The sequence below is a fragment of the Phaethon aethereus genome (assembly GCF_964289735.1).
Source record: "Phaethon aethereus genome assembly, chromosome: 5".
NCBI classification, from domain to species: Eukaryota; Metazoa; Chordata; class Aves; order Phaethontiformes; family Phaethontidae; genus Phaethon; species Phaethon aethereus.
Window position 1 is genome coordinate 39,809,673 of NC_138579.1, and position 21,269 is coordinate 39,830,941.

The 21,269-nt window shown below is 47.9% G+C and overlaps 1 protein-coding gene across 5 annotated transcripts in view; it reads right to left on the bottom strand.

Moving 5' to 3' along the window:
- The window catches only part of SLC8A3 (solute carrier family 8 member A3), a gene marked incomplete at its 5' end in the record, with an annotated part of 95,159 nt that extends 76,570 nt beyond the window's left edge, over positions 1-18,589 (bottom strand). For all 5 annotated transcript variants that reach the window (XM_082000655.1, XM_082000651.1, XM_082000653.1 and 2 more), the window contains one exon: positions 16,824-18,589. In XM_082000655.1, the coding sequence (XP_081856781.1) occupies positions 16,824-18,589 (1,766 nt within the window). The remainder of the gene's footprint in view (positions 1-16,823) is intronic.
- Positions 18,590-21,269: the final 2,680 nt, after the last annotated feature.

The following is a 21,269-nucleotide window of genomic DNA, read 5'->3' on the forward strand; positions in this document are numbered from 1 at the left end:
ACCCACCACACTGACATGTCCTCATGGCACATGGCCATCTAGAGACACCTGGACTGCCTGAAAAGGGAAGCTTTATATAAGCTGCTTCTGCTCCTCCAACCAATCAAGTCCAAACGACATGGAAGTAACATGGAAAAACAGCAAATATGAGCAAAGAGATGGTTAACGCAACTCCCTCCATCTGCTCTAACTATGGGAGTCTTTCTATCACATGTAGGAGGCTTGAGCTGAGGCCCTCAGAGGACTACTCTATTTAAAACTGAATGTTAGCAATAAAAAGAAGAAGAAATTCAACCAGATATCAGGGTCGAAAGGCAGCCAGGCTGGCTGTTGTGTTACTCCACATGAAATACATGGTATCTGAGATCTCAAGAAGATAGTGCTTCTCCCCTCTTTATCATTAGCACTTTTTTTGACTATTATTTCTGGAATGTTTCTCCTGCTTTTTCTCCCTTTCTTCCAAATCTCTGACAAATCTGCTACAATGCCAGTGTCTGAAAAAGAAACCTGCTCTGAGGTAACCACTGCTGGGCCCCAGCCAGTTTCACACAGTGGTGTAGCCCAGGGGCACTTGCTTCTGCCCCCACAACCTCAGTGTGTGCCAGACTCTTAAAATTTAGAAATACCACCCAAAGGTCAAAGCAACAGATCACCAGGAGAGTATGTTGCTGCATGTCCTCGGCCATTTCCAGCAGCCGACAACATCTGCGTACAGCTGTGCAGGTGGAAAAATCAACAACACGTGGTGAGTACATATCACATGTCGCCATCATGCAAAGGGACATCCTCTAACACCGCCCAGGGGGTTCAGCGAGGAGGGCACATGCCAGATTGGGATATAAGCTGTTACCGCAGGGCTGTGCTCTCCCCAGGAGCTCTGCTGCGTGTCGAGTAACCAACACCTCAGCCGGTCCAGCATGTGAGAGCACTCATCTGTTTTGGATGGGAAAAAGGCAGAAAGTGGACACTGGGTGGGAAATTCTAGCTCACCAGCTTTTCCTGGACATTGCCTGGAGCAGGGGAGAAGGTGGGCAGCCCAGGGAGACCTTCCCTTGACATCCCAGTGAGTGCCAGAGCTGCTTCCATTGTGTACAGGGAATAAACCTCTGCCACTGCCTGCACAACCCCAAGTCAGTAGCAGTTACTGGGCTAATATTTAGGACTTGCTACGCTGCTGACTCACGTCCACAGGGACCACCAGATCAGTGGGGTCTCACGGGGCCCACCCTGGGCAGCAACAGCCATTGAGACAGGAACACCACGGGGGCACATAACTGTGTTCATGAGCATAACTTCTGGGGATCAGTTACAGAAGGGCGCTCAGAAATTTGTAGCTGGACATCAGCATCACGTAGCTGTATCCAGCACTGTGGTTTCTCCACTGTGTTGCTGATATTGAACCTCCTTATATAGTTCACTGATTGCTGGTTAATTATATGCCCCTGATAAATCAATGCACCACTTCCATCCTGATTTGGTTTAAACTGCACGAACCAAGCAGTTTTTCCCTGCAGCACAGCTCCTTCCCTGCAGAGCCACTCCCAGCCAGCTGGCCCCCAGCCCACACCTGGGCAACGGCTGACCCCATCCCAGGCACCGGACCTGCATTTCTCTTGCCCAGGTTCCCAAAGCCCCCGTCAGCCCATTTCTGCTGCAGGCTGAGGCCCTTCTGGCCAGCAACCCACGCTCCAGCATACCAGCCTTCTCCTTGGACCATGGTCCCCATGAGCTCACTGGGGCCGGGCTGTACATCACCCCATCATCCCTTGCATGGACGAAGACACTGAACTGTTCAGGCCTTATGTTGACTCCTCAAGGTTGTGACTAGGAACTGGCTACCCATTAAACCTCAAAGCACTGACCACTACCTTTTCAGCCTGACAGACCAGACAGCTTTTTAATCCGTCTTGTAGTCACCTATGAAGGCTGTATCTCCCCAGTCTGGCTATAATTATGCTACAGGAGAACATGTCAAAAACGGAAAGCCAAGGTAAATGACACCCACTGCTCTTTCCATGGCCACTGACTCGGGTATCTCATCACAGAAAGCAATCGGGTTAGTCAGGCACGATCTGCTACGGTAAACTCATGCTGACTGTTCCCAGTCACCTTCCCACACCTGCAAATAGCACTATCTAACATATATCCACTCCAAGTTGGTTGTCCTTTGCTGTAAAAAATCTTTTCCTTGTAGGTTCTCAGGCTGGTCAAGGCTAAAAGCAATTTGAAGTTGCTAAGGGACTCTAACAGTCTTTGGAGAGAGGCTTGGGTGAGTAAGGACTTACTGCACAAGTTGAGATGGGCACGTACCCATGTCGTACACCCTGACGTCAGCTAACGAGTAGGCTGTGAGTGAGACCCTGCCACCTTTATGGATGGGTCTTCAGTCTCCACAATTCACAGAGGTACTCGCCAGGGTCTGGGAGAAGGTCCTTATTAGGGACAGTACGAGCAGCACAAGTGGAGGAGACAGTGGCACCACCTCCTGCCCACACCTGCGTGGTGTGCACGTGACAGAGAGCGGGGACAGTGAGCCCAGTCGTTGCAAACAGGTAAAAACAGATCAGTATTTCCACAGCTGCTAAGGGGTTAGCAAGAGGTTGATGCTTTAAATGGCAGGGCGCTGACAAGACACCACAGCCCTGCAGAAGCCTCGCAGCAACAGCTGACATTCAGATCCACGCAGGCTCCTCCGAGAGGGCTGCGGGAGCCCGGGGTGGCGAGGGCAGCCGTGCCACAGCACGACGTAAAGCCCACCAAGCTACCGCTGTTCCCCAAGAGGATCGATGTGCCCCGTCTGGGCACAGCGATGAAGCATCTCAGAGGCAACCCAGGACAGGTCCCCCCAGGCAGGCTTTGCCCCCAGGCCCTGGTGCTGCTCAGCAGCCGTGCAGGAAGGCAGGCTGTGATTTCTGCAGCAGCAGTGCTCTTGCTGAAGAAAAGCATGCACCTTGTGTCCCTGCACCCCAGCTGTGCTGACCACCCGGCCCTCCAGAGCCTGCATTCTCAACCAAGCACCACACAAACTCTCTCTCATCAGTCGTCCGGCACTGAAGGATGCTCAGCACCCAGGAGCTCTCACCTCGGTCGCTGCACGCTCCCCAAGAGCAGCACACCCCTCCTCGTGGGATGGGCGTGCTGCTGCCAACCATGCCAGCCCCTAACCTGCCCGACTCGGGCACCCCCTCACCCTGATCACACCCTGCCCTACGGTACTACCGCTGCAGGCTGCCAAACACAGCATGCTGACGGGCACTGGCTCTTGCTTGGTAGATAAAATGATCCTCCTGCCCAGTTCGTTGAGAATTTGGGATCCCTCCACATGAAAGGAGACATAGAAACACAAAATAGCTTTAATTGATAAAAGAGACTGCCTGAGGCAACCAAATAATATTACTTCGAATATTCCTCGGACACTCTCCACGCTTTGTCTACAGGAAGTCAGATAACCTTGAGCATACTACTGTCCCACCACCTTGCTACAGAAAAATCATGTAACTCTTTCTAAGGTTGAGTGAAGCACAAGCCAGCTGGTAAAAGGAACAGAAAACCAAGGTGTTACTCCACAATGATTTCCTTGTGCAAATGCAGGTGAGCAATGAGAGTTACTCCAGAGCTGTGGTGAAAACACAGCCCTAACACAGCCAGGGAAGAGCCTGCCACAACTGTTTGCCCAAGTCTCTCTCCTGTTCTAGATAAGGATATGGTGCTTGAGAGCCACCAGGACTTACACGATGGTTCAACATTTTCTTTCATGACAAATCTCTTGCTTTGCTGCAATGTTTGGAGTTTAGGCATTGTCATTACAGATACCTAGAAGCTAAGATGTGCACGGGGAAGAATACAGCTTCTCTCTTCTTTCCAAGTCATGCTCAGTTAAAGGCAGTGCTGCCTGAAAAAGATCAGATGGCTCTCAGTGTGACCTGAAGCATTCAGTGGAAATAGGTAGTGGGAGGAGGTAGGCTCTAAGGTGCTATGTTTGGGTTTGTGAGGGTTTTTTGGGAGTGGGGTGAGGCAGGGGCAGAGCAGAGACAGCAGCAGGGAAAGAGCAGGAAGCAGAAAACAGCTCCTCCTTCCCTTGGCTTGCCTCAGCAAGGCTGGAAGTTTCTTCTCCTATCAGTGGAGGAGGAACTAGGAGATACATTTCAATCCACCTCCAAGACATCCCCACTGACTGAAGCCCTGGTTGAAGTACTGGCCTTGCAACAGGAAACCAAGCCCCAGACCCACGTTAGGGCAGAAGACCAAGGCCCTGTGGTCCTCAGCAAGTAACTTTCTTCCATTTCTTTTTCTCATTACAACCACCTTCTTCTCTATCTGCCTTTCTCTGGAGTATTTAGCAATTCACGGCTAAGCTCCTCTGAGCCCTGGAAATACCCACACTAGGGCCATGCTGGCCAGTGATTCCCCATATAGTTCACAGTCACAGAATCATTAAGGTTGGAAAAGACCTTTACGATCGTCAAGTCCAACCATCAACACACCACCACCATGCCCACTAAACCATGTCCTGAAGTGCCACGTCTACATGTGTTTTTGAACACCTCCAGTGATGATGACTCCACCACCTCCCTGGGCAGCCTGTTCTGATGTTTGACCACTCTTTCAGTAAAGAAATTTTTCCTAATATCCAATCTAAACCTCCCCTCGTGCAACCTGAGGATGTTTCCTCTCGTTCTATCGCTGGTTACTTGGGAGAATAGACCAACACCCACCTCACCACAACCCCCTTTCAGGTAGTTGTAGAGAGCAATAGTTGTCCCCAAGGAAATAACAATGCCATCTAAACACACTTCTGCTCCACCTCTGGTGATTTACCCCCAAAATACCAGTCATAGACACACACTGTGATTCAGATTCATTTTCTTCAAGGTCAGCACAATGTTCTTCTGCCTCCTAACAGGAGCAAACCTCACTTGCCCACTGCCTCCATCTTCTTTCAAAGGTCCCTTCCCTGCTTCCATCTTGTATTCCAGAGGTATCCAGCTCACTCGGAGCTCTGGGATTTGAGGGCAAAGAGACACCTTGGTGCTGACAGCCAGCAACGCAACAGTACTCACAGCAACTACAATCTTGTGACAGGTAGATTGCCTTAATTATTCATGTGGGTGTAAGAACCTTGTAGGAGAACCACCCAAAGCTGCTGAACTACAGGAGGGTTGGGGCAGTACACTCTCAACAGTGCACTGTCAGACCTGTGCAGACTAGGGGTATCCTTTGATCATGAGGCAGTCAACTGTTTGCCAGTGGACTTCTACTGTGGGAAAGGAAATTCCTCCATGTGACTTCTTTAGGTACTCAAAGTCACTCCAAGGCCCCACCCTGCCCTCCCTCTCTGGTTTTCTGCAGATTGAGTTAAACTGATGCCTCTGGTGAGAGTTAATTGGAACTGCAATGTCCCATGGAAGTCCCCTACACAGTGGTCAAGTTCTGTGGTCCTCACTTGTAGCCTTAAACTGTTTCAGATGCTGCGTTTCAACAGGGAGTACAATTATTTCTCTCTCCAGAGCATATCAACTTGTATCAAAATTCTACAGGGTATCAGCAGGAAGGTAGGACACTGCCTGTTACGGAGCTCAATCCCTTCAGCACACTCTGCATCACAGGCTATTACTACCCAACAAGGGGCAAAGACAAGTTTGAAGGGTTAAAGAAAACTTCGCATCCTTCCGAATTCCCCGGAAGCTTCACAGAGCAAACCAGTCAGAGAGGATGGCGAGGGTGGAGATGAGCAGCCCTGGTCGGAGTGGTTCGGAGGCTGGGAAGAGGTACGCAGGGGTGGCGATGCTCACGTGCTGCTAACAGGTTTATTCCGCTGGCAGGGATTCCCTTCAGAAGCATTTGGGTAAGTGCTGTACACCGCCGAGTTCAATCTATGCTAAGCAGATTAGTTCCTTACCAGTGAAAGGTTCTGGGCAGCACTAGCGAGTTGCTCACCATGTGATACGAGGGGCCTGTCATTACGTTTCATAGATATGATATAATTATATGCTCCCTGGAGGGTACTTGTAATTGAATTATAGGGTGTCTCACAAGTATTCTGGGCAGTGGTTTGAGGAAGCTCTCACCGCCCAGAACAAGATAGAGATACCCTTTAATTCCATTAGATGTACCCTCCAGGGAGCAGCTGTTATTCTATGCAGCAATTCGCTTAAAAAAATCATCTCCCCCCAAAATTGGAAGGGAGGTACCCTCAGCAGTTCGTTGTTGCTGTGCGCTTGTTCCTCGGGCCTCTCCTCCCCAAGCTCACAGCCCCGTGAAACTCCCCCGCCAGCCAGCCGGGACAGTCCTGCACCGCAAGGGAGAAACCCCTCGCCGTCCCCTGCCTGGGCGGCTGCTCAGCTCCCTCTCCAGCGCGGCGCCGGGGCGACACGGCGCCGCATGAGGCGTCACGTGCCAGGCTCCATGTGAGGGAGGTCTCAGCCTCCTTAGAAAAGACCCTGAGAAGCAGTCGCCAAAGGCAATGCATTAATAACACCAGGCCAGGCCAAACAGGGGCTCCAGTCACTACGGCGCATGCCGGTGAGGTTCCTCGCTCAGCGTGCCCCTCAGTCAGTCCTGCCTTCAAACGTCCGAGGGCTGCGAACGGCTGGTTCAGACAGCTAGGGCGGCCGGGGACGAGGCAGCTCGCTGCCCCAAGGCTGGCCATGCTTCCCAGAATCGCACAGAATCGCAGAATCATTAAGGTTGGAAAAGACCTTTAAGATCATCAAGTCCAACCACCAACCCAAAACCACCAAGCCCACTAAACTATATTTTGAAGTGCCACGTCTACATGTTTTTTTAAACACTTCCAGCGATGGTGACTCCATCACAAAGCTATGCTCCCAGGGACCTGTTTCAACCCTTGGATTTTGCTCTCTGTTTTAGTCTGGATTCATTCAGTTTTCTCTTGTGAACCAGGTCTTTCTAGGCAAGCTGCAAGACGAGGCTTGCAAAATCAGTTGGCCTGCTGTCCCAGCACAGCCTGCCTGCAGGCAACACACTGCGGACCACTACCCCTAAACCAGTGGTAGCCATCTCTGCACCGTGGCACCTCACCTCCTCCGGCTCCTGGCCAGTCAGAAGCACTGCACAGGGACACCTGTGAGACCTTACTGCTCCCCACAGAGCTCAGGGAAGAACAAACCCCACCTGTCCACATACTGATGTTCTTCCAGCACCAAAAGCAATAGCTCCTTTGCTCTTTACCCTCTCCTCTGGGGGCTGCATGCCAGGGAAACCACCCAGCACTTCTCTCCTGCTCCCACGCTGCTGTCTACAACTTACTGTCCAGCCAGGGGACATGTCACATCTGTTATGCCTTTTTTTTCCTGCTCTGCACCATACAAAGGATGGGATAATCAGGCCCTGGAGCCTATTTTTTTTTTTCAGTCACCTCAAGGGAAAGCTAGCACCAGCTGCCCACCACAAAGTCTAATGACCTACTGAAGCTGCCATCAGCTCTGACTCCCACAGACCACAACTACCACTGCTCCACTTGTCAGGCTGCAAAAAGAACAAGAAAGGCAGTTGTGCAAAGAACTTGCTAATTATAGAAAATTAAGACATTCCTATAGGACAGCCACCACAGTCGCCGTGGAGATAAAGCGCGCACAGCTCCTCACGCTTCCATGGTGCTATAGCCTTGCTCGCCAGCAGCAGCCAGGCATCCGATACGCTCCACCCTGCCACAGCTTCCAGGTGTTGCTCTGCAGGATACAGCCCATCAAGCCCGCTGAGCCCGGCTGCAAGGCAAGCAGTTACTGCTCATACATAGTCCGTTCACCACGATTTTGCATTATCCACAGCTCTGTCCACCTCCGGTGGTGTCAGCTAACAGGACATACCTGGGAAAAACTGCTAATTCGCATGTTGTCTCTCCTCAACTCCACTACAGAAAGAGAAAACTACTGTCAACTAGTAAAGCTAACCACAATCCACCCCAAAATAAAGAAGCATTTCTGATATCTTAGAAAACAGAGAGCTCAGTGATTATTTAGTCTTGCACAGTCCTGGCACATAGAATCATAGAATAGTCTGGGTTGGAAGGGACCTTCAAAGGTCATCGAGTCCAACCCCCTGCAGTAAGCAGGGACATCTTCAACTAGACCAGGTTGCTCAGAGCCCCGTCCAACCTGTCCTGGAATGTTTCCAGGGATGGGGCATCTACCACCTCTCTGGGCAACCTGTGCCAGTGTTTCACCTCCCTCATTGGGAAAAACTTCTTCCTTCTATCTAGTCTGAATCTGCCCTCTCTTAGTTTAAAACCATTATCCCTTTTTCTATCGCTACAGGCCCTGCTAAAAAGTCTGTGCCCCCTTTCTTATAAGCCCACATCCTTCCTAAGCAGCACTATGGTCCAATTGTCTTTACTAAGGGAGGTGGAGATAGGTATTAAGTCAAAACTCTCAAGCAGATGAGGTAAAGGACAGACCAACCCAGGAGGGAAGCCAGGTAAAGCGAGATAAGTGGAGTAGAGTTTCTACACTAAATAGTGATAGCTTTATCATGCTTTTTCACTAAAGGATAAAAGCAGAGCAGCACGGTACTCAGGTGGGGATTTTTATGAGGGGAGGACCCATTTGGCTTGCTTATTTCATGGAAAAACAGGGGTACAAAAGGTAATTCCTATCCCATTTCACTTTAACAACATACTTTACACAGAGCATAGCAGCAGATAAACATCTACAACACATTCAGCACAACAGCCACAGCACGGGCAGGAGCAACCACTCCTGGAAATGCTGTTTGGAGGGACGAATGGGGGAAGAGAGAAAGAGCCTCTTCCCTTCCCAGCACCTAAAAACACCAAAGGAGATCTTCCACAATCTAATAGAAGAACCAGGAGATCAGAGCCATGGCTTTTGCTCACAAGGGGTAGAGCATCAAGCCCAGAAGGACTCAGAAGGACTCCACACCAGCAGCTGGAAGGAGAGAGGCAGGACATAGTGGAAGCTTTTAAGGGATCTGATGTCCAGAGGAGGGTTTCCAGGCGCTGCAGTCCAGCTCTGAGGCTGCACCACACTCCATGTGAGGCTGCCCAGGCTTTTATGGCAGACATCTCTGATGGCCTCCTAAGGACAGGTCCTGCAAACCCTGGCAAGAAGAACTGGTCCTATCTGATGTTCAGACTTCCACCCCACTGCCCTTCCAGCACAACCCACCCAGAGGGCCCAGCCCGCCGAGAGGGCAGGGTCTGCTCAACACCAGGACTGGCTTCAGATTAAGTGCTCGCAGCAGGATGTGCTGGCACCCAGGCAGAGACTTCAGGGACCTCATCTGTCAACAGCCCATCTGCTAAGACAGCTGGAAATATGTATCACTCCCCATTCCTCCCAGCTTTAAATCTACTGTTTTCACCGAAGCTAAACGGAGGATGAACTGGGTCCCCAGTGCTTCTATCAGCTAGCATAGCAAATTCTTTTATCACCTTTTATTCTGACATGAGGTAAATAAGAAACAAGCCACACCGTGAGCAACAGGTAGATCATCTCTTACTTGAAACAGCTGCCTCCTTCCACCAGGATCAGCTACTTCTGTTTAGCCACAACAAAAATGAGCCGGAGTACCTCTGGCTGGGGAGATTTTAGACTCTGCTGTTCTCCTCATCTCATTTAGAAAAGGATAAGCCCATGTTTAATTCGCAAACTTTGCTGGCACTCTGATCTGTTAGAAGTCACAGACACATTACAATGATGCTGTAAGTAACATTCCCACCGTGGCTTAAAAAAAATCTTTGAGTGATAGATGGTCTATCAAGCCTTGCCACCTGCACCTCTTATCCCCTGGAGCTGCATCATTCAAACTGTGCCTTCTCCTCCTTCTTATAGGTGGGAAACAAATATGACGTGTGCCTCTGCAAACCTGTGTGTAAAGAGCATGACGTCTAAGCCACTCATTTGCAAAGGTGCTCCACACGGTAATGCATGAGTCAGTATGAGTAGAGGCAAAGCTCACCTGAGCGATAGTAGACTTATCTTGGGTCAGTTCTGGTCTGTTGTTTGTTTTCAAGCCCAAAAGTTGTGTCATTTGGCAGGGTGAATTTCCCTGTTTGCTCTAAACTAGGAGTATCGCTGCCCTCTCTGACACCTCCCAGAACATGCCTTCCAAGCTTCCCACGGGCTTCTCTGCTAGATCAGAGCACACGCCAGCTCTGAAGAGCCAACCTCTACCACATGCCTCTCTTCTGGGCTGGGGTCCCAGCCTGCGCGCCCCCCCCCCCCCCCCCCCATTTAATACTGTCACATAAACTCATGCAAATCGGCAAGAAGTCAGAGTCTCCAAGACAGGATGTCATTTGTCCTTCTTCATGGACAGATGACAAGTATGTTCTCCTCCAGCACCTGCCAACAGGACTATCTGCAAAGGTAAAGGTCAGCTCAGGGCTTCTCTTCCCAGGACGGTGCCGCGGTCTCACATTTCTGCAGGCTGATTTTACATACGGTCCAGGAACAGCCCCCTGACGCCTTACACTAATCCCCTGCAGGTCACGCCGTCTAGACCTCACAGCAGGACTACAGCAGAAACCCAGAGCATGCATGTGTGTGAAGGACTTCAGTTAAATTAGAAACCGGTACCGTTAAGAACACCGACACCAGAATTTCACAGCAAGAAGCAAATACAAAAGCCTTTCACCACTGGAAAAACATAGTGGGGGAAAGTTTCTTTTTTTAATTGGAGGACAGCTGCTACTGTTTTCCTTTAACCTGAATTAAAATAGGAACCAAGAACTTCTAATTTATGTGAAGGTATAGGAAGAGAAAGCCAGAAGGAGCTTACGCACTGACAGACACAAACTGGAGAAGAGTTTGGAGGACTCAATCTCAAATTCAATCTTAAGAGGGCTCTAACGGGAAGGAAGGGTGTCCTGAGAGAAGCAAACCATCAGCCTCACACAACAAATTTCCATTGCCTGGAGCCTTGCTAATTAGTCTTAATTTTTTGAGGGCTGTTCTCTTCAGACCCCAGAGCCTTAGGATCAGTGCATGGTGTATTGAGAGCTGCTGAGCAAGAGTTCAGACTATATTACCAAAATAATTTTGTTATGACCTCAGTCATTAATTGGAGTCATCACAGCTGATGTAAATAAGCCACGGTCTGCAGATAAAGCACACCTCCATGTCATGTGACCAAAATTTAGTTTATGAAAATAAGCACCCGAAACCACAGTTACTCCTGGCAGCCTGGGGGAATAGCGAGCTACTGCCTACACCTGTACCAACCTGACTCGCAACGGTGGCGAGAGGCCAGGGAATTTGCACTGTGGTCCCGAGTAACACAAAATTACAAGCTTGATATACACAGACCTTCTTCTGCATAGAGCACAGGCCAGAAGTTCAGGGAGGTCAGTTTTATTCCTGTCTTTGCCTCTGATCTGCTCAGTAATCCAGAGGGAAGAGAAGTCACTTTCCCTGTACTTTTTCCCCCATCTGCAAAATGGGAATAATGCCCCTCAATCTCCTTTGCAGAGTGCTATGAGATCTACTGATGAAACACCATGCAAGTATCATTAGCAGCATTCCCCTCAAAATGCCACGACCACAACTGCATAGGTGATCAAATTAAAACACTAAGTTGACAGTTTCCTGAAGCGCTGCATGCCAAAAAGAAGGACAATTAATTACACCAAACCTCAGTACGACATCCTTCAAACAGAAAACCGCCGTTCACCTTTCTCCACTATCACCTTCACCGGGTCTGCCCGGGGAGGCTAACAGCCCCTATGGCAGGACCATGAGCAAGGGGTTAAGCCCAGGTTTCTCTGCGTCCAAGCATGGGTGGACAGGAGAGGAAAAGCAATACTGACCTTCTCACCAAACGAGGGTGGCACAACACACAGGAGAGAGGGCAACAGCAGCGGCAAGTGGTGGCTGCCTGGGGCAGCTGTTAACCACCAGCCTTGGGGCACAGCACCAGCCTGAGTTCGACCCAGGGAGCTCGACCACCTCTAGCACAGCTCTGGCCTTCACGTGCACGCACGCACGCTCCATGAGCCCCCCTGCCAGAAAATGCCCGACGCCCACAACAGGAAGATACGTATGTGGTTTTCCACTGCTCAGTGTCATGGCAGCACTTTGGAAGACCAGCCCCATGCAGAGACAGCCCAAGGCTCGCGGTGATTCCGTGGAGCGGCCACGGCCATGCACACTACGTCCTGTCCAAATACTAAAGGCAAAAAAGAATAAAAATCTCACTGCCTCTTGAGGCAGCCTTAATATGTTTGTCTCCAGCAGTCTCTGTATGAATGGAGGAGCCAGCCCCTCCGTTACCGAGAGCTCTGCCTAACACACACATAGGTAAGTGGCTGTAGGTTTCCAGATGTTACCGAAGTTCAGCTATGCTCACTTTGCAAAGAGGCTTTGCATCCCATTTAATATCAGTTTACCACCACAGCATCTCTCAACACCCGGTTCCTTCCCAAGCCACAGGCAATACTCTGAGAACTACACATGCAGGGCAGATGGCTACACCTCTAGTAGCCTTCAGGTCCTGCAAGTAATTGAGCAACCAGCAACAAAGGCAAGTAATAAAGTTACTCTTGGCCTAAACCTTAACTCAGTATAGTTGCAGCAAGTGACACAGCCACAGCAGAACTTGTCACTTTATTTTCTAGCTGGCATACCAACTAGCTACTGGTAACTTGTGTATGCTCCTAAACTTTCTAAAGCAAGACCTAGACAAATTTCCATATGAATTTAAACAGTTTTAAACAGAGGAAACAATTTAAACAGAGAAAATTTAAATTAAATTTAATGACTTGCTGGGAGTTCCCTTTATTATGCAAAAAAAAAAATCCTTTAACACCCAATTCACTTTTTGCTGCTGGCTCTTAATGACTTCTTTATTGCTTGGACATGATAAAGCAGCTGGGTCAATCATTCTTCTACATTTTCATACCTTCAAGAACCTAACATTTATTTCCATACAAAATCATTTAATAGAAGAGTGTTCAGTCATCTTGGAAAAAAAAAAAAATCTAAGTTTTGGGCTTGATTTTTTGAGAGTGTCCTTTTAGTCAACAAGAGAGCTAGGATTCTTCTTCAGCTGCTTAGGTCATCTCTGACCCTCACTGGAGCAGGAGTTCAGAAATAACATATATTGAAAAAGAGGCAGCATAATCTAGTATTTGAGACCTGATAAATTCCCTCCTCAACAGATGACAGCGTTCAAGATTATATGGCTTGATTTATAGCTATCCAACACCCATACACATCCATACACACACACACATTGCATGGGACCACATTTCAGTCATAACGGCATCGTTTCAAGCCGCCTGACCTCAGCCTGCTTTCTCTCGTGCTCCCACCCAAACGTGAGTAAGGAAACTTTGACCGTGTTAGTCTAGAAAGAATTACAGAGGCAATAAGCAAGACCCGGTGGCAGGATCCATTTCCCTTCTCATTCTGTAATGTTTGCATCAGCTCAGCTCTTTTTCTGTCCCACATATTTTAGGGAAAGCCTCCTAAAAACAACCCTGAGGTAAATATAACAAGATAAAACAAACTAAGTGAAGGCCCCTTCTCCATTTATTTCTCAGGGAAAGTCCTTATCCTTGGTCCTGGGGATTTGGTAGATGGCAGCTCCTCTCCTATAGTTTAATCTCAAGGATGCTGTGTAATCCAGTGCCCCTCAGATTAATCTAGCCATCGCTGCACTTAAGGAGGCCGACCTACTTACAGATCGCCTGCTGCTGCAGAATGCCAGCTGAAGTTTTTTAATTTGAGTGTCAGAGAACAAGCTGAGAGCATGAACTGAAACTTTTACTCTCCAGTTTACACTGATCAGTACTTCTCTGCGGCTGCAGTTCTGCTGATCTGTAACGTACACACAAAGCCCAGCACTGTCCTATGTGTTTGCAAGATGCTGTTAATTCGTTTCCTTCCTCCATGGGTCAAAAATCTTTTCAAAGTGACTCCATGAGGAGAATGACAAGGTTGAAGCAGTGAGGTAGGCAGGACTCCATCCACAAGCAGCTCCTACACCAGCATGGCAACTAGAGCCCAAATTTTACCTTTCCTAAGCGAGGGTCTAATCAGTAGGCTGAAGTGGGGAAGCATGTAGATTCTCACTGCTTTCTGCCCCCCTGTCCTTAGCATTGTCCGCTGACCATCTTAGTCTCCCTGCTTTCCCCTCTGCTCTGCACTGGGCTTTGTGGACCCTCGGTCTTCACTTTGGTGCTCAGGGAATGTCAGTACCTCATGGTGGATCCCCCTCGGTGGCAAGGCAGAGCCTCAAATATTCAGCCAGGCAACCCCCTGGCCATTTGGTGACCCAGTGTTTTCATACAGCCTTGTCCCAAGCAATACCATGACCAGTCACTCAGATACTGCCCTTTGGGTCAGGAAAACTGTCCCAAACACCCTATCCACCCATCTTCCCAAACTAGGCTGACCAACATTAGATAGTGTTTGTTGGAACAGTAGCATTATGGGTTTGAACTCCAAATTCAGACCTGAATCACCTCAAATTTGTTTGCAGCTTAAATATTCGCTCAAAATTATTTTTCTGCATTCAGATTTAGAAAGTAAAAAAAGGAAGAAGAGATTAAACCTACCCATTACTGCTTCCAGGTTTCTACAGCTGCTTCCACCCACACCTCAGAAAAGAGTTGGCACAGTACAGCAACTGACCTGCATTCACTGAATTTAAAGGCCAAGGACTGGTTACTGAAAACTACCTTCACTTGTTTTCAGCCCAAAATTCCATTCCCAGAAGACCTGGAGATTTAAAATGAAACCCGAGAGTGAATAAAGGCAACCTGCTGGCTGGCATGATGTTCCTCCTTGTTAGGCTTATTAGTTTGACTAAGTGCTATGTTGAGCCAGCTACACTTAATTCTAGCTTCAAAAGAAACTAATCTCTGCTAGTCACATGGTCTCCATGGCCACTGTGGCTAGCAGGCTTTGTTTCCAGCAGTCTTCTGATGCAGAAGTGGAAGTTACAGTAATGCATTAGGTGTGGGCACAGTTTTAAGTGCACCACAAATATCTCACCTGTGCTCTAGGGCATCTTCTCTGGGTCACAAACAACAGTGTTAAGCAACCTACACATACTTGTTTTCTGGACTGCCTTCATTTTCATTAGAGTCTGTCCCACAAGGATGCACATGGTCCTGCTAAACATGATTTGTTTTAACCCAAGTGAAGCAACTATGTGGGTATGCTCTGACCTTCTGTCACATTTTTGAACGACAAAAATAAGTCTTCCATCAGCCAGAAGATAAAAGAAAGGGAGTACTGTTTGGAGGAACATGGCTCATGGGCTTATTCTCTGGTACCTCAAACCTGGTGGCCTTTCACTGGTGGGTCTTTTTCAAGCAAGAAAAGTCTCTTTTCTTCAAGACCTGGCTGAAGCAAGGTAGTACCCATGATATTTTAGGTAGTCTACTCACAGGATACTGTGACCACACAGCTGACATTCTTCTTCACTTTCTTTAGAGAAATCAGCTTGCGGCTCAATTAAGAAGATTAACCTGCATGGCCCTGAAAAGGCCAGATGTGGACAGCTGATCCTCTTCCATCTCTGATAGTGGCTGAACCCAGCCAACCAGGAGCTTCTCTTCCTTTAATAGGAAGAACACGTACTTAATAATCAAGCATCAGGACTGTGGATATTAGGTGGATTAAATGGTTTAGTGGGCTAAGGCAGAAGGTGCTATTGAATTAGGGCATCCCTACTCCATAGCATTTAATATATTAACATCCTTTTGGGTACTGTATTGGGAGGCTCGGTACAAAGATTTCCTTTCTCTGATGCCAGTTGCAAGTCTGCACAATTCTTCCTTTGATGGCTCAAGTGATTAGGTGTTAACAAGAGGAACCTAGGCACTTAACACTAGGGAGTTTTAGCACCAGGTTCACACCCCCCTCCCTCTCCCTACTCAGCTAAGGGATTTTTCTCATTCCCCACTAATGTTAACAGCAGGTACTTAAAGCAATTAGACATTATCGCCTCTCTGGTCTTTATTACTTCCTAGCTTCCTATCAGCTACTTTGTTCGCAATAAAAGAGCTGAATTAACAGGACTGGTGCAGACTATTCTGCTTCACTTCTTTATTCTGTATGAAAACACTGGGTCATGGAGCCACATGAAGAGGCTGTGAGCTGCAGTGCTTTAGACCGTTGCTGCCAATTGCCATGGTATTTTACAAGGGGAAAAACCACAGGTTGTAAAAGAACAGACATAGGGAGATCATAGAGGAGGTGATGTGGGGAATATGGGTGGACCATAGGGACATAAAGGTTGGAAGGATTTCACAAGTCCAGCAGAACAGCTTGCAGCTGTGCCTATGCTGTGAATTAGCTGCCACAGAGACCTGCAAGTTGCACAGGCAGCCTAGGGACACGGGTACGATGTGCTGCTCCTGTGAAAATAAAGCCCCGTGTCTACTGAGCAGCTCTTGCTTGCCTGGGAATAACAACTGTTGTAATCTCTTCATCTAGGGATTGCAATACACTCCTGTGAGCTCTATGTTTATTGTTCAAAAAGAGGCTTTCCCATATTTGCCCAGCCAGGTAAAAGCTTGCCCTTTTTCTTCTCTCTCTACCTTAACTCTCCATTAACCCTTAGCTTTAGCACAGGACCTCAGAGAATGATATATTTTCCTCCTATCCTCCCTCCCCCAGTATTTCTAAGCCTCACTTCCCAAGAGGGAATGGACAAGAGCTTTGAGCTCTTAAATCCTGCTGTCGGTTCTTGCCTGAAAGAGGTAAGTAGGGAAACTGAAGGAAAGCTGAAGAAAGGAGCCTGTCCCTTGTCAGCGTTCACCTGTAATGGACGCAAAATGTGGGGTTATCACCAAAACTAGACCCAGGAACAGAAAAGAAGAGGGTACTTACACAGTTTCATCATTCTTGAACTCCAACTCCCCATAAGTGTCTTCAAAGTCTTCTCCACCTCCTTTCGCTGTCCCTTCTACTGTCCTAAATGGCACTATGACTGTACCCCGAGCACCTGATGTCCTTAGGACTTTGACTTCCATCACACCAATGCTCTCACTGACATGTATAACATCACACTCAAATGTGAAGATGCCAGCATGGTCATCATCCAATATAGTCACTGTGGCCACACAAGGAGAAGCCAATATGGCCTTTGGGTATGGGGAGTTATTGAGCTCTGGAGGTTCCTCACCCTCCACCACACGAAGGTTACTGAGCCGCACAAAGAAATGCTCATCTTCCTCAAAGATGTCATCATCAATAATTCCCACAGAGAATTCCTTCTGGGTCTCCCCTGATTTCAAGACAACAGTCCCCTCTGTGAACTCATAGTCAGCACCAGCATTGGCAGAGCCATCCTCTGTTTTATAGTCCACATAGATGGTCTTGGACATGTCCCCTCCTTTCCGCACCACTGTCAGGAGAACAGCGCCACAGTTCTCAAGACACTGGTAAGAGCATGGGTCAAAATAAATTTTGGAGACGAATTCCTCAGGTTCATCTGGCCGTACCTCATGCAAGCTAGTGCTCTTCTTGGCTTGCTCAGCTGCATGCTTCTTCAGAATATTGCCAGCTCCTGTCATCATTCTGGTAGCTTGAATGCGATAAAAGGCTCTGCTCTTTTGCTGATGAGACAAGGCATAGTAGTTAGCCATCTCTACCAGCTGGTCCAAGTCCTTTTCTGGGTACTTTTGCTTCAGGTCCTTAAGGATTCGGATCATCTCTTTGCGAGATTCATCTACTTCCTTCCCTTCCACAGTCACTAAGTTTCCATCCAGAAAGTGGGAGTTCATCATCTTGCCATCCATCTCAATCCCCTTAGGGTGATCACCTTCTGATTCTATGATAATGCCCCTGTGCTTGTCAGTACGGTACTTTTTGTGCATGTACTTATAGAAAAGCAGACGTCTGTCTGCTATCCAAGCCAGAAGGACACAAAGGGGAAAGAAGAAAAGTGTGAGCAGACCTTCCCAGACCTGGACCACACCTGGAGAGAAGACAGCAAGGATCATGTACAACCAGATGTAAGCAAAGATGCTCCATGCAGCTGTGACAAAGAAAACCCTCAGGTGTTTTATCTTTCTGGTTTCCCCATCAGGGATCACATAGACACAGATGGCAATGATGATAAACATATTGAAAGCAGCGCTGCCAACAATTGTAGACGGCCCCAGGTCTCCAGCTATGAATCCATGCCCACAGACTTCTATCAGAGACAGAAGGATCTCAGGAGCAGAGGAGCCCAGAGCCATGAGGGTCAAGTTGGAAACGGTTTCATTCCAAATCCGAATGGTGGTTGTCGTGGTCTCTCCATTGGGTTTCTTAATCGTGATTTCTTTTTCTTGCGATGTAATGACCTCTATAGATGCCATGAAACGATCTGCAATGATGGAGACTCCAAGGAACATGTAGATCAGTGCTACAAAGTATACGATAACACGGGCAATTTTGTCCCCAAGGGATGGGTTTTCTGGGTACCATATTGGCAGGATAACACCTTCCTTGCAGTCAAAAGATCCTGAACACGAGCTGTTTTGTACTGAACTGGTTGAGTCTCCCGTCAGGCCAGCATCCACCTGCAAACCATGCAAAAACAGCACAAAAGTAACCAGCCCAAAATGGAGGAAGGCTGAGGTGACAGGCTGCAAGCTTAACCACGCCATACACAAGATGCAACTTCCACTGTGTCGATCCAAAAAGGCCGAGAACCTGAAACAAACAAAACAGAGAGGGGGGAGGGAAGCATGAGAGAAAAGGAAGATGCAACATTTACCCAAACGCACTTCAGTACCTCACCACTGAAGAGTACTGGTAGAGATGAAGGGGTTGTCTCTCTGTCACTCTGAAGAGGTATTTAGCAGGGACTCTAACAAACTGCAGCATTTACATGCCCAGCAGATGAAGATCAATTGCTAGAAAAGTAACTCAGAGGAGAAGTGTACATATATAATAGCACACTCTTGACCTACATGTGCAATAGGAGTACTGAGTGCTCAGCTGCCACTCACCTAATGATGCCATGGTGTTCCCCAGCACACAGCACTTCAACTCAGTGCAAGAAACCAAATCTACAGGCTTCCCTGTCTCACCACCCAGGAAATAAGACAAGTCAAGGAATCATAGTGACACAAGAATCACCATTAAAGGCCAGTGAGCAATCTCCAAATGAAGTCCATTTGTTGGACTTCAGTTATGAATTATGGAGTACCTTTGTGGCCAAACCATCCCCACAGCCAGCCCCTCCTAACAGGCTGCTGAGTTTCCAGAAGGGTCCTAGGGCTCCCCTAAGCTTCTGAGGCAGAGGGCCTCCACATTAGGAGGTAAAGATGTCAGCCCAGAAATAGGGCAGAGGATTCATGTGCTCAGCAAAGCACCAAAGGCCATTTTTCACCAGCCTTTCCATTTTGATTTGGACAACCATATTTTACATCAATAATCCTGCTTTTAAATGATCACAGAAACCTACAAAATCACCACAGTTAGAAAAATCTGTGCTCATGAACCCAGAAGATAGAGCAAAATCCATGTATCCACCAACATTCCCTCTGCATCCCTAAGAAATTGATATATTTTCAAATACCCTCTAAAACGAAAGTAATCTCTAACCTAAAATACCATACAAAAACAAAGGAGCTGATCGATGTATCACTTAGATTTGGCATATCACTGCCCAATAATACCTTCTATCACTTATGAACTACATTGCTGTAGGGCTTGCACCACTTAAAATTGGATTCTGAACCCTTCACATTGTCATGGATCACACTATTCTCCTTCTTTTATAACAGGCCACTGGAAGAATTTGCTCTCAGACTTAGCTGACAAATCACATTTGTGAGTCCAGACACAGCCAAGTATCTCACAGGAAACATCAAACTTAATAGCAGCATTATCTACAGTACTTGAAAGGTTCAAGAGCCTTAACTCCCAGTAACTTTCATTGAGGTTTGTACTGCCAAATCAGTAGGGCTGGGATTCATTTCCCCTACCGTAACTATCTAAATCTTGGGCAGTAAATTAAATGAAGACACTTAGGCTCCCTTCGTAGTCAGATGAAAGAGACGGTCGCTTCCAGAGGACAATCCTTCCTGTCCCACCTTGTTCTGACCCAAAAGATGTATTTAAGACACACAGCCCCAGAAGGGATTTTGTCCCTTCTTATCTCTCTCCATGGTCTACAGAGGGTGCCCACACAGCCAATTTAGAGCAGATGCTTAACCTTCAGATGGTGGCAGTTTGAAGAGATAAACTGGCCCCTGAACGCTTGAGGAGGCACCTTCCCTCTCCCTTGCACTGTAAATATTGCAGGCAACATTTTAATGTTATCAGCATTAACAAATGCATCTCAAATGGCTATTTTATCATGATGTTGTGTCGCTCGCCTCTTTCCAAAAGCGGGTACAATCTTCCCGGTATCAACAAAAACGTTTTCAACTCTCAGATAAAAATCTATAAAGCCAAGCAAAACAGGAAGGAAAGCGTGAACAAGGACTGCAAATGAACAAAACTGCTCCTGACAAAGCACAGCAGAGGGGAGAGAATTGATTATGCAGTACCAGGATCACAAATCCATATCTGACACCCTTGATATGAAAAACCAATACACTTCTTCATGCTACCTGGACTAATTTAGAAGAGACAGATTCTCCCACATTAGCCTACTTATCTTCTCTCTCCAGTGCCCACTTATCTGCCTGTCCCCGACCGAGCCCCCGGGGATCAGAGGGACCTGCTAGCCAGCTCCAGTCCCAGCCCCAGGGTTTGAAGTCTCCTTAAAATGTCTCGCTGCCTGCTTAGCTCAGGGTGACAGGGGAGACTGAGCGACCCAGCACATGCAACCTGGGTTCGGTTTGACACTCCCATTGCATCTTTCCTCCCACTCCGCATGGTATTTTACCAGCTCTCTGGCTTGCAGGATGTTGGGAAATCCCTGAGAAAGGGCCAGTGAACATGTGCAGAGGGACTACAAGCAGCAAGACCAAGATGCCTGGGCTCCAAGGTAGATGTGTGCATGTGCACAGTAAAGATGACACGTTCCAGGTGCCTCTGACTCAAGGTGCACACAGAGACCTCCAACTGCAGAAGCACAGCAGCTCCAAAAACACCCTGGGCACATCAGATCATCCCCTTCTGTACTGCAATTCCTGGCAGGCATCCACCAACCTCTTGAAGCTTCCAGCTCCCAGCTCCTACTTAACTGTACAGCAGCCAGTAGGTGCTGTGTCTTCCAAGATCAACCATGTAGAAATGGCTGACAGAAAGACAAGAGTAATTTCAAAAACATCTACATGACTCAAGAACCTAAATTTGGTTTAAAAAATGACCTAAGAGTCTAAGTATCAC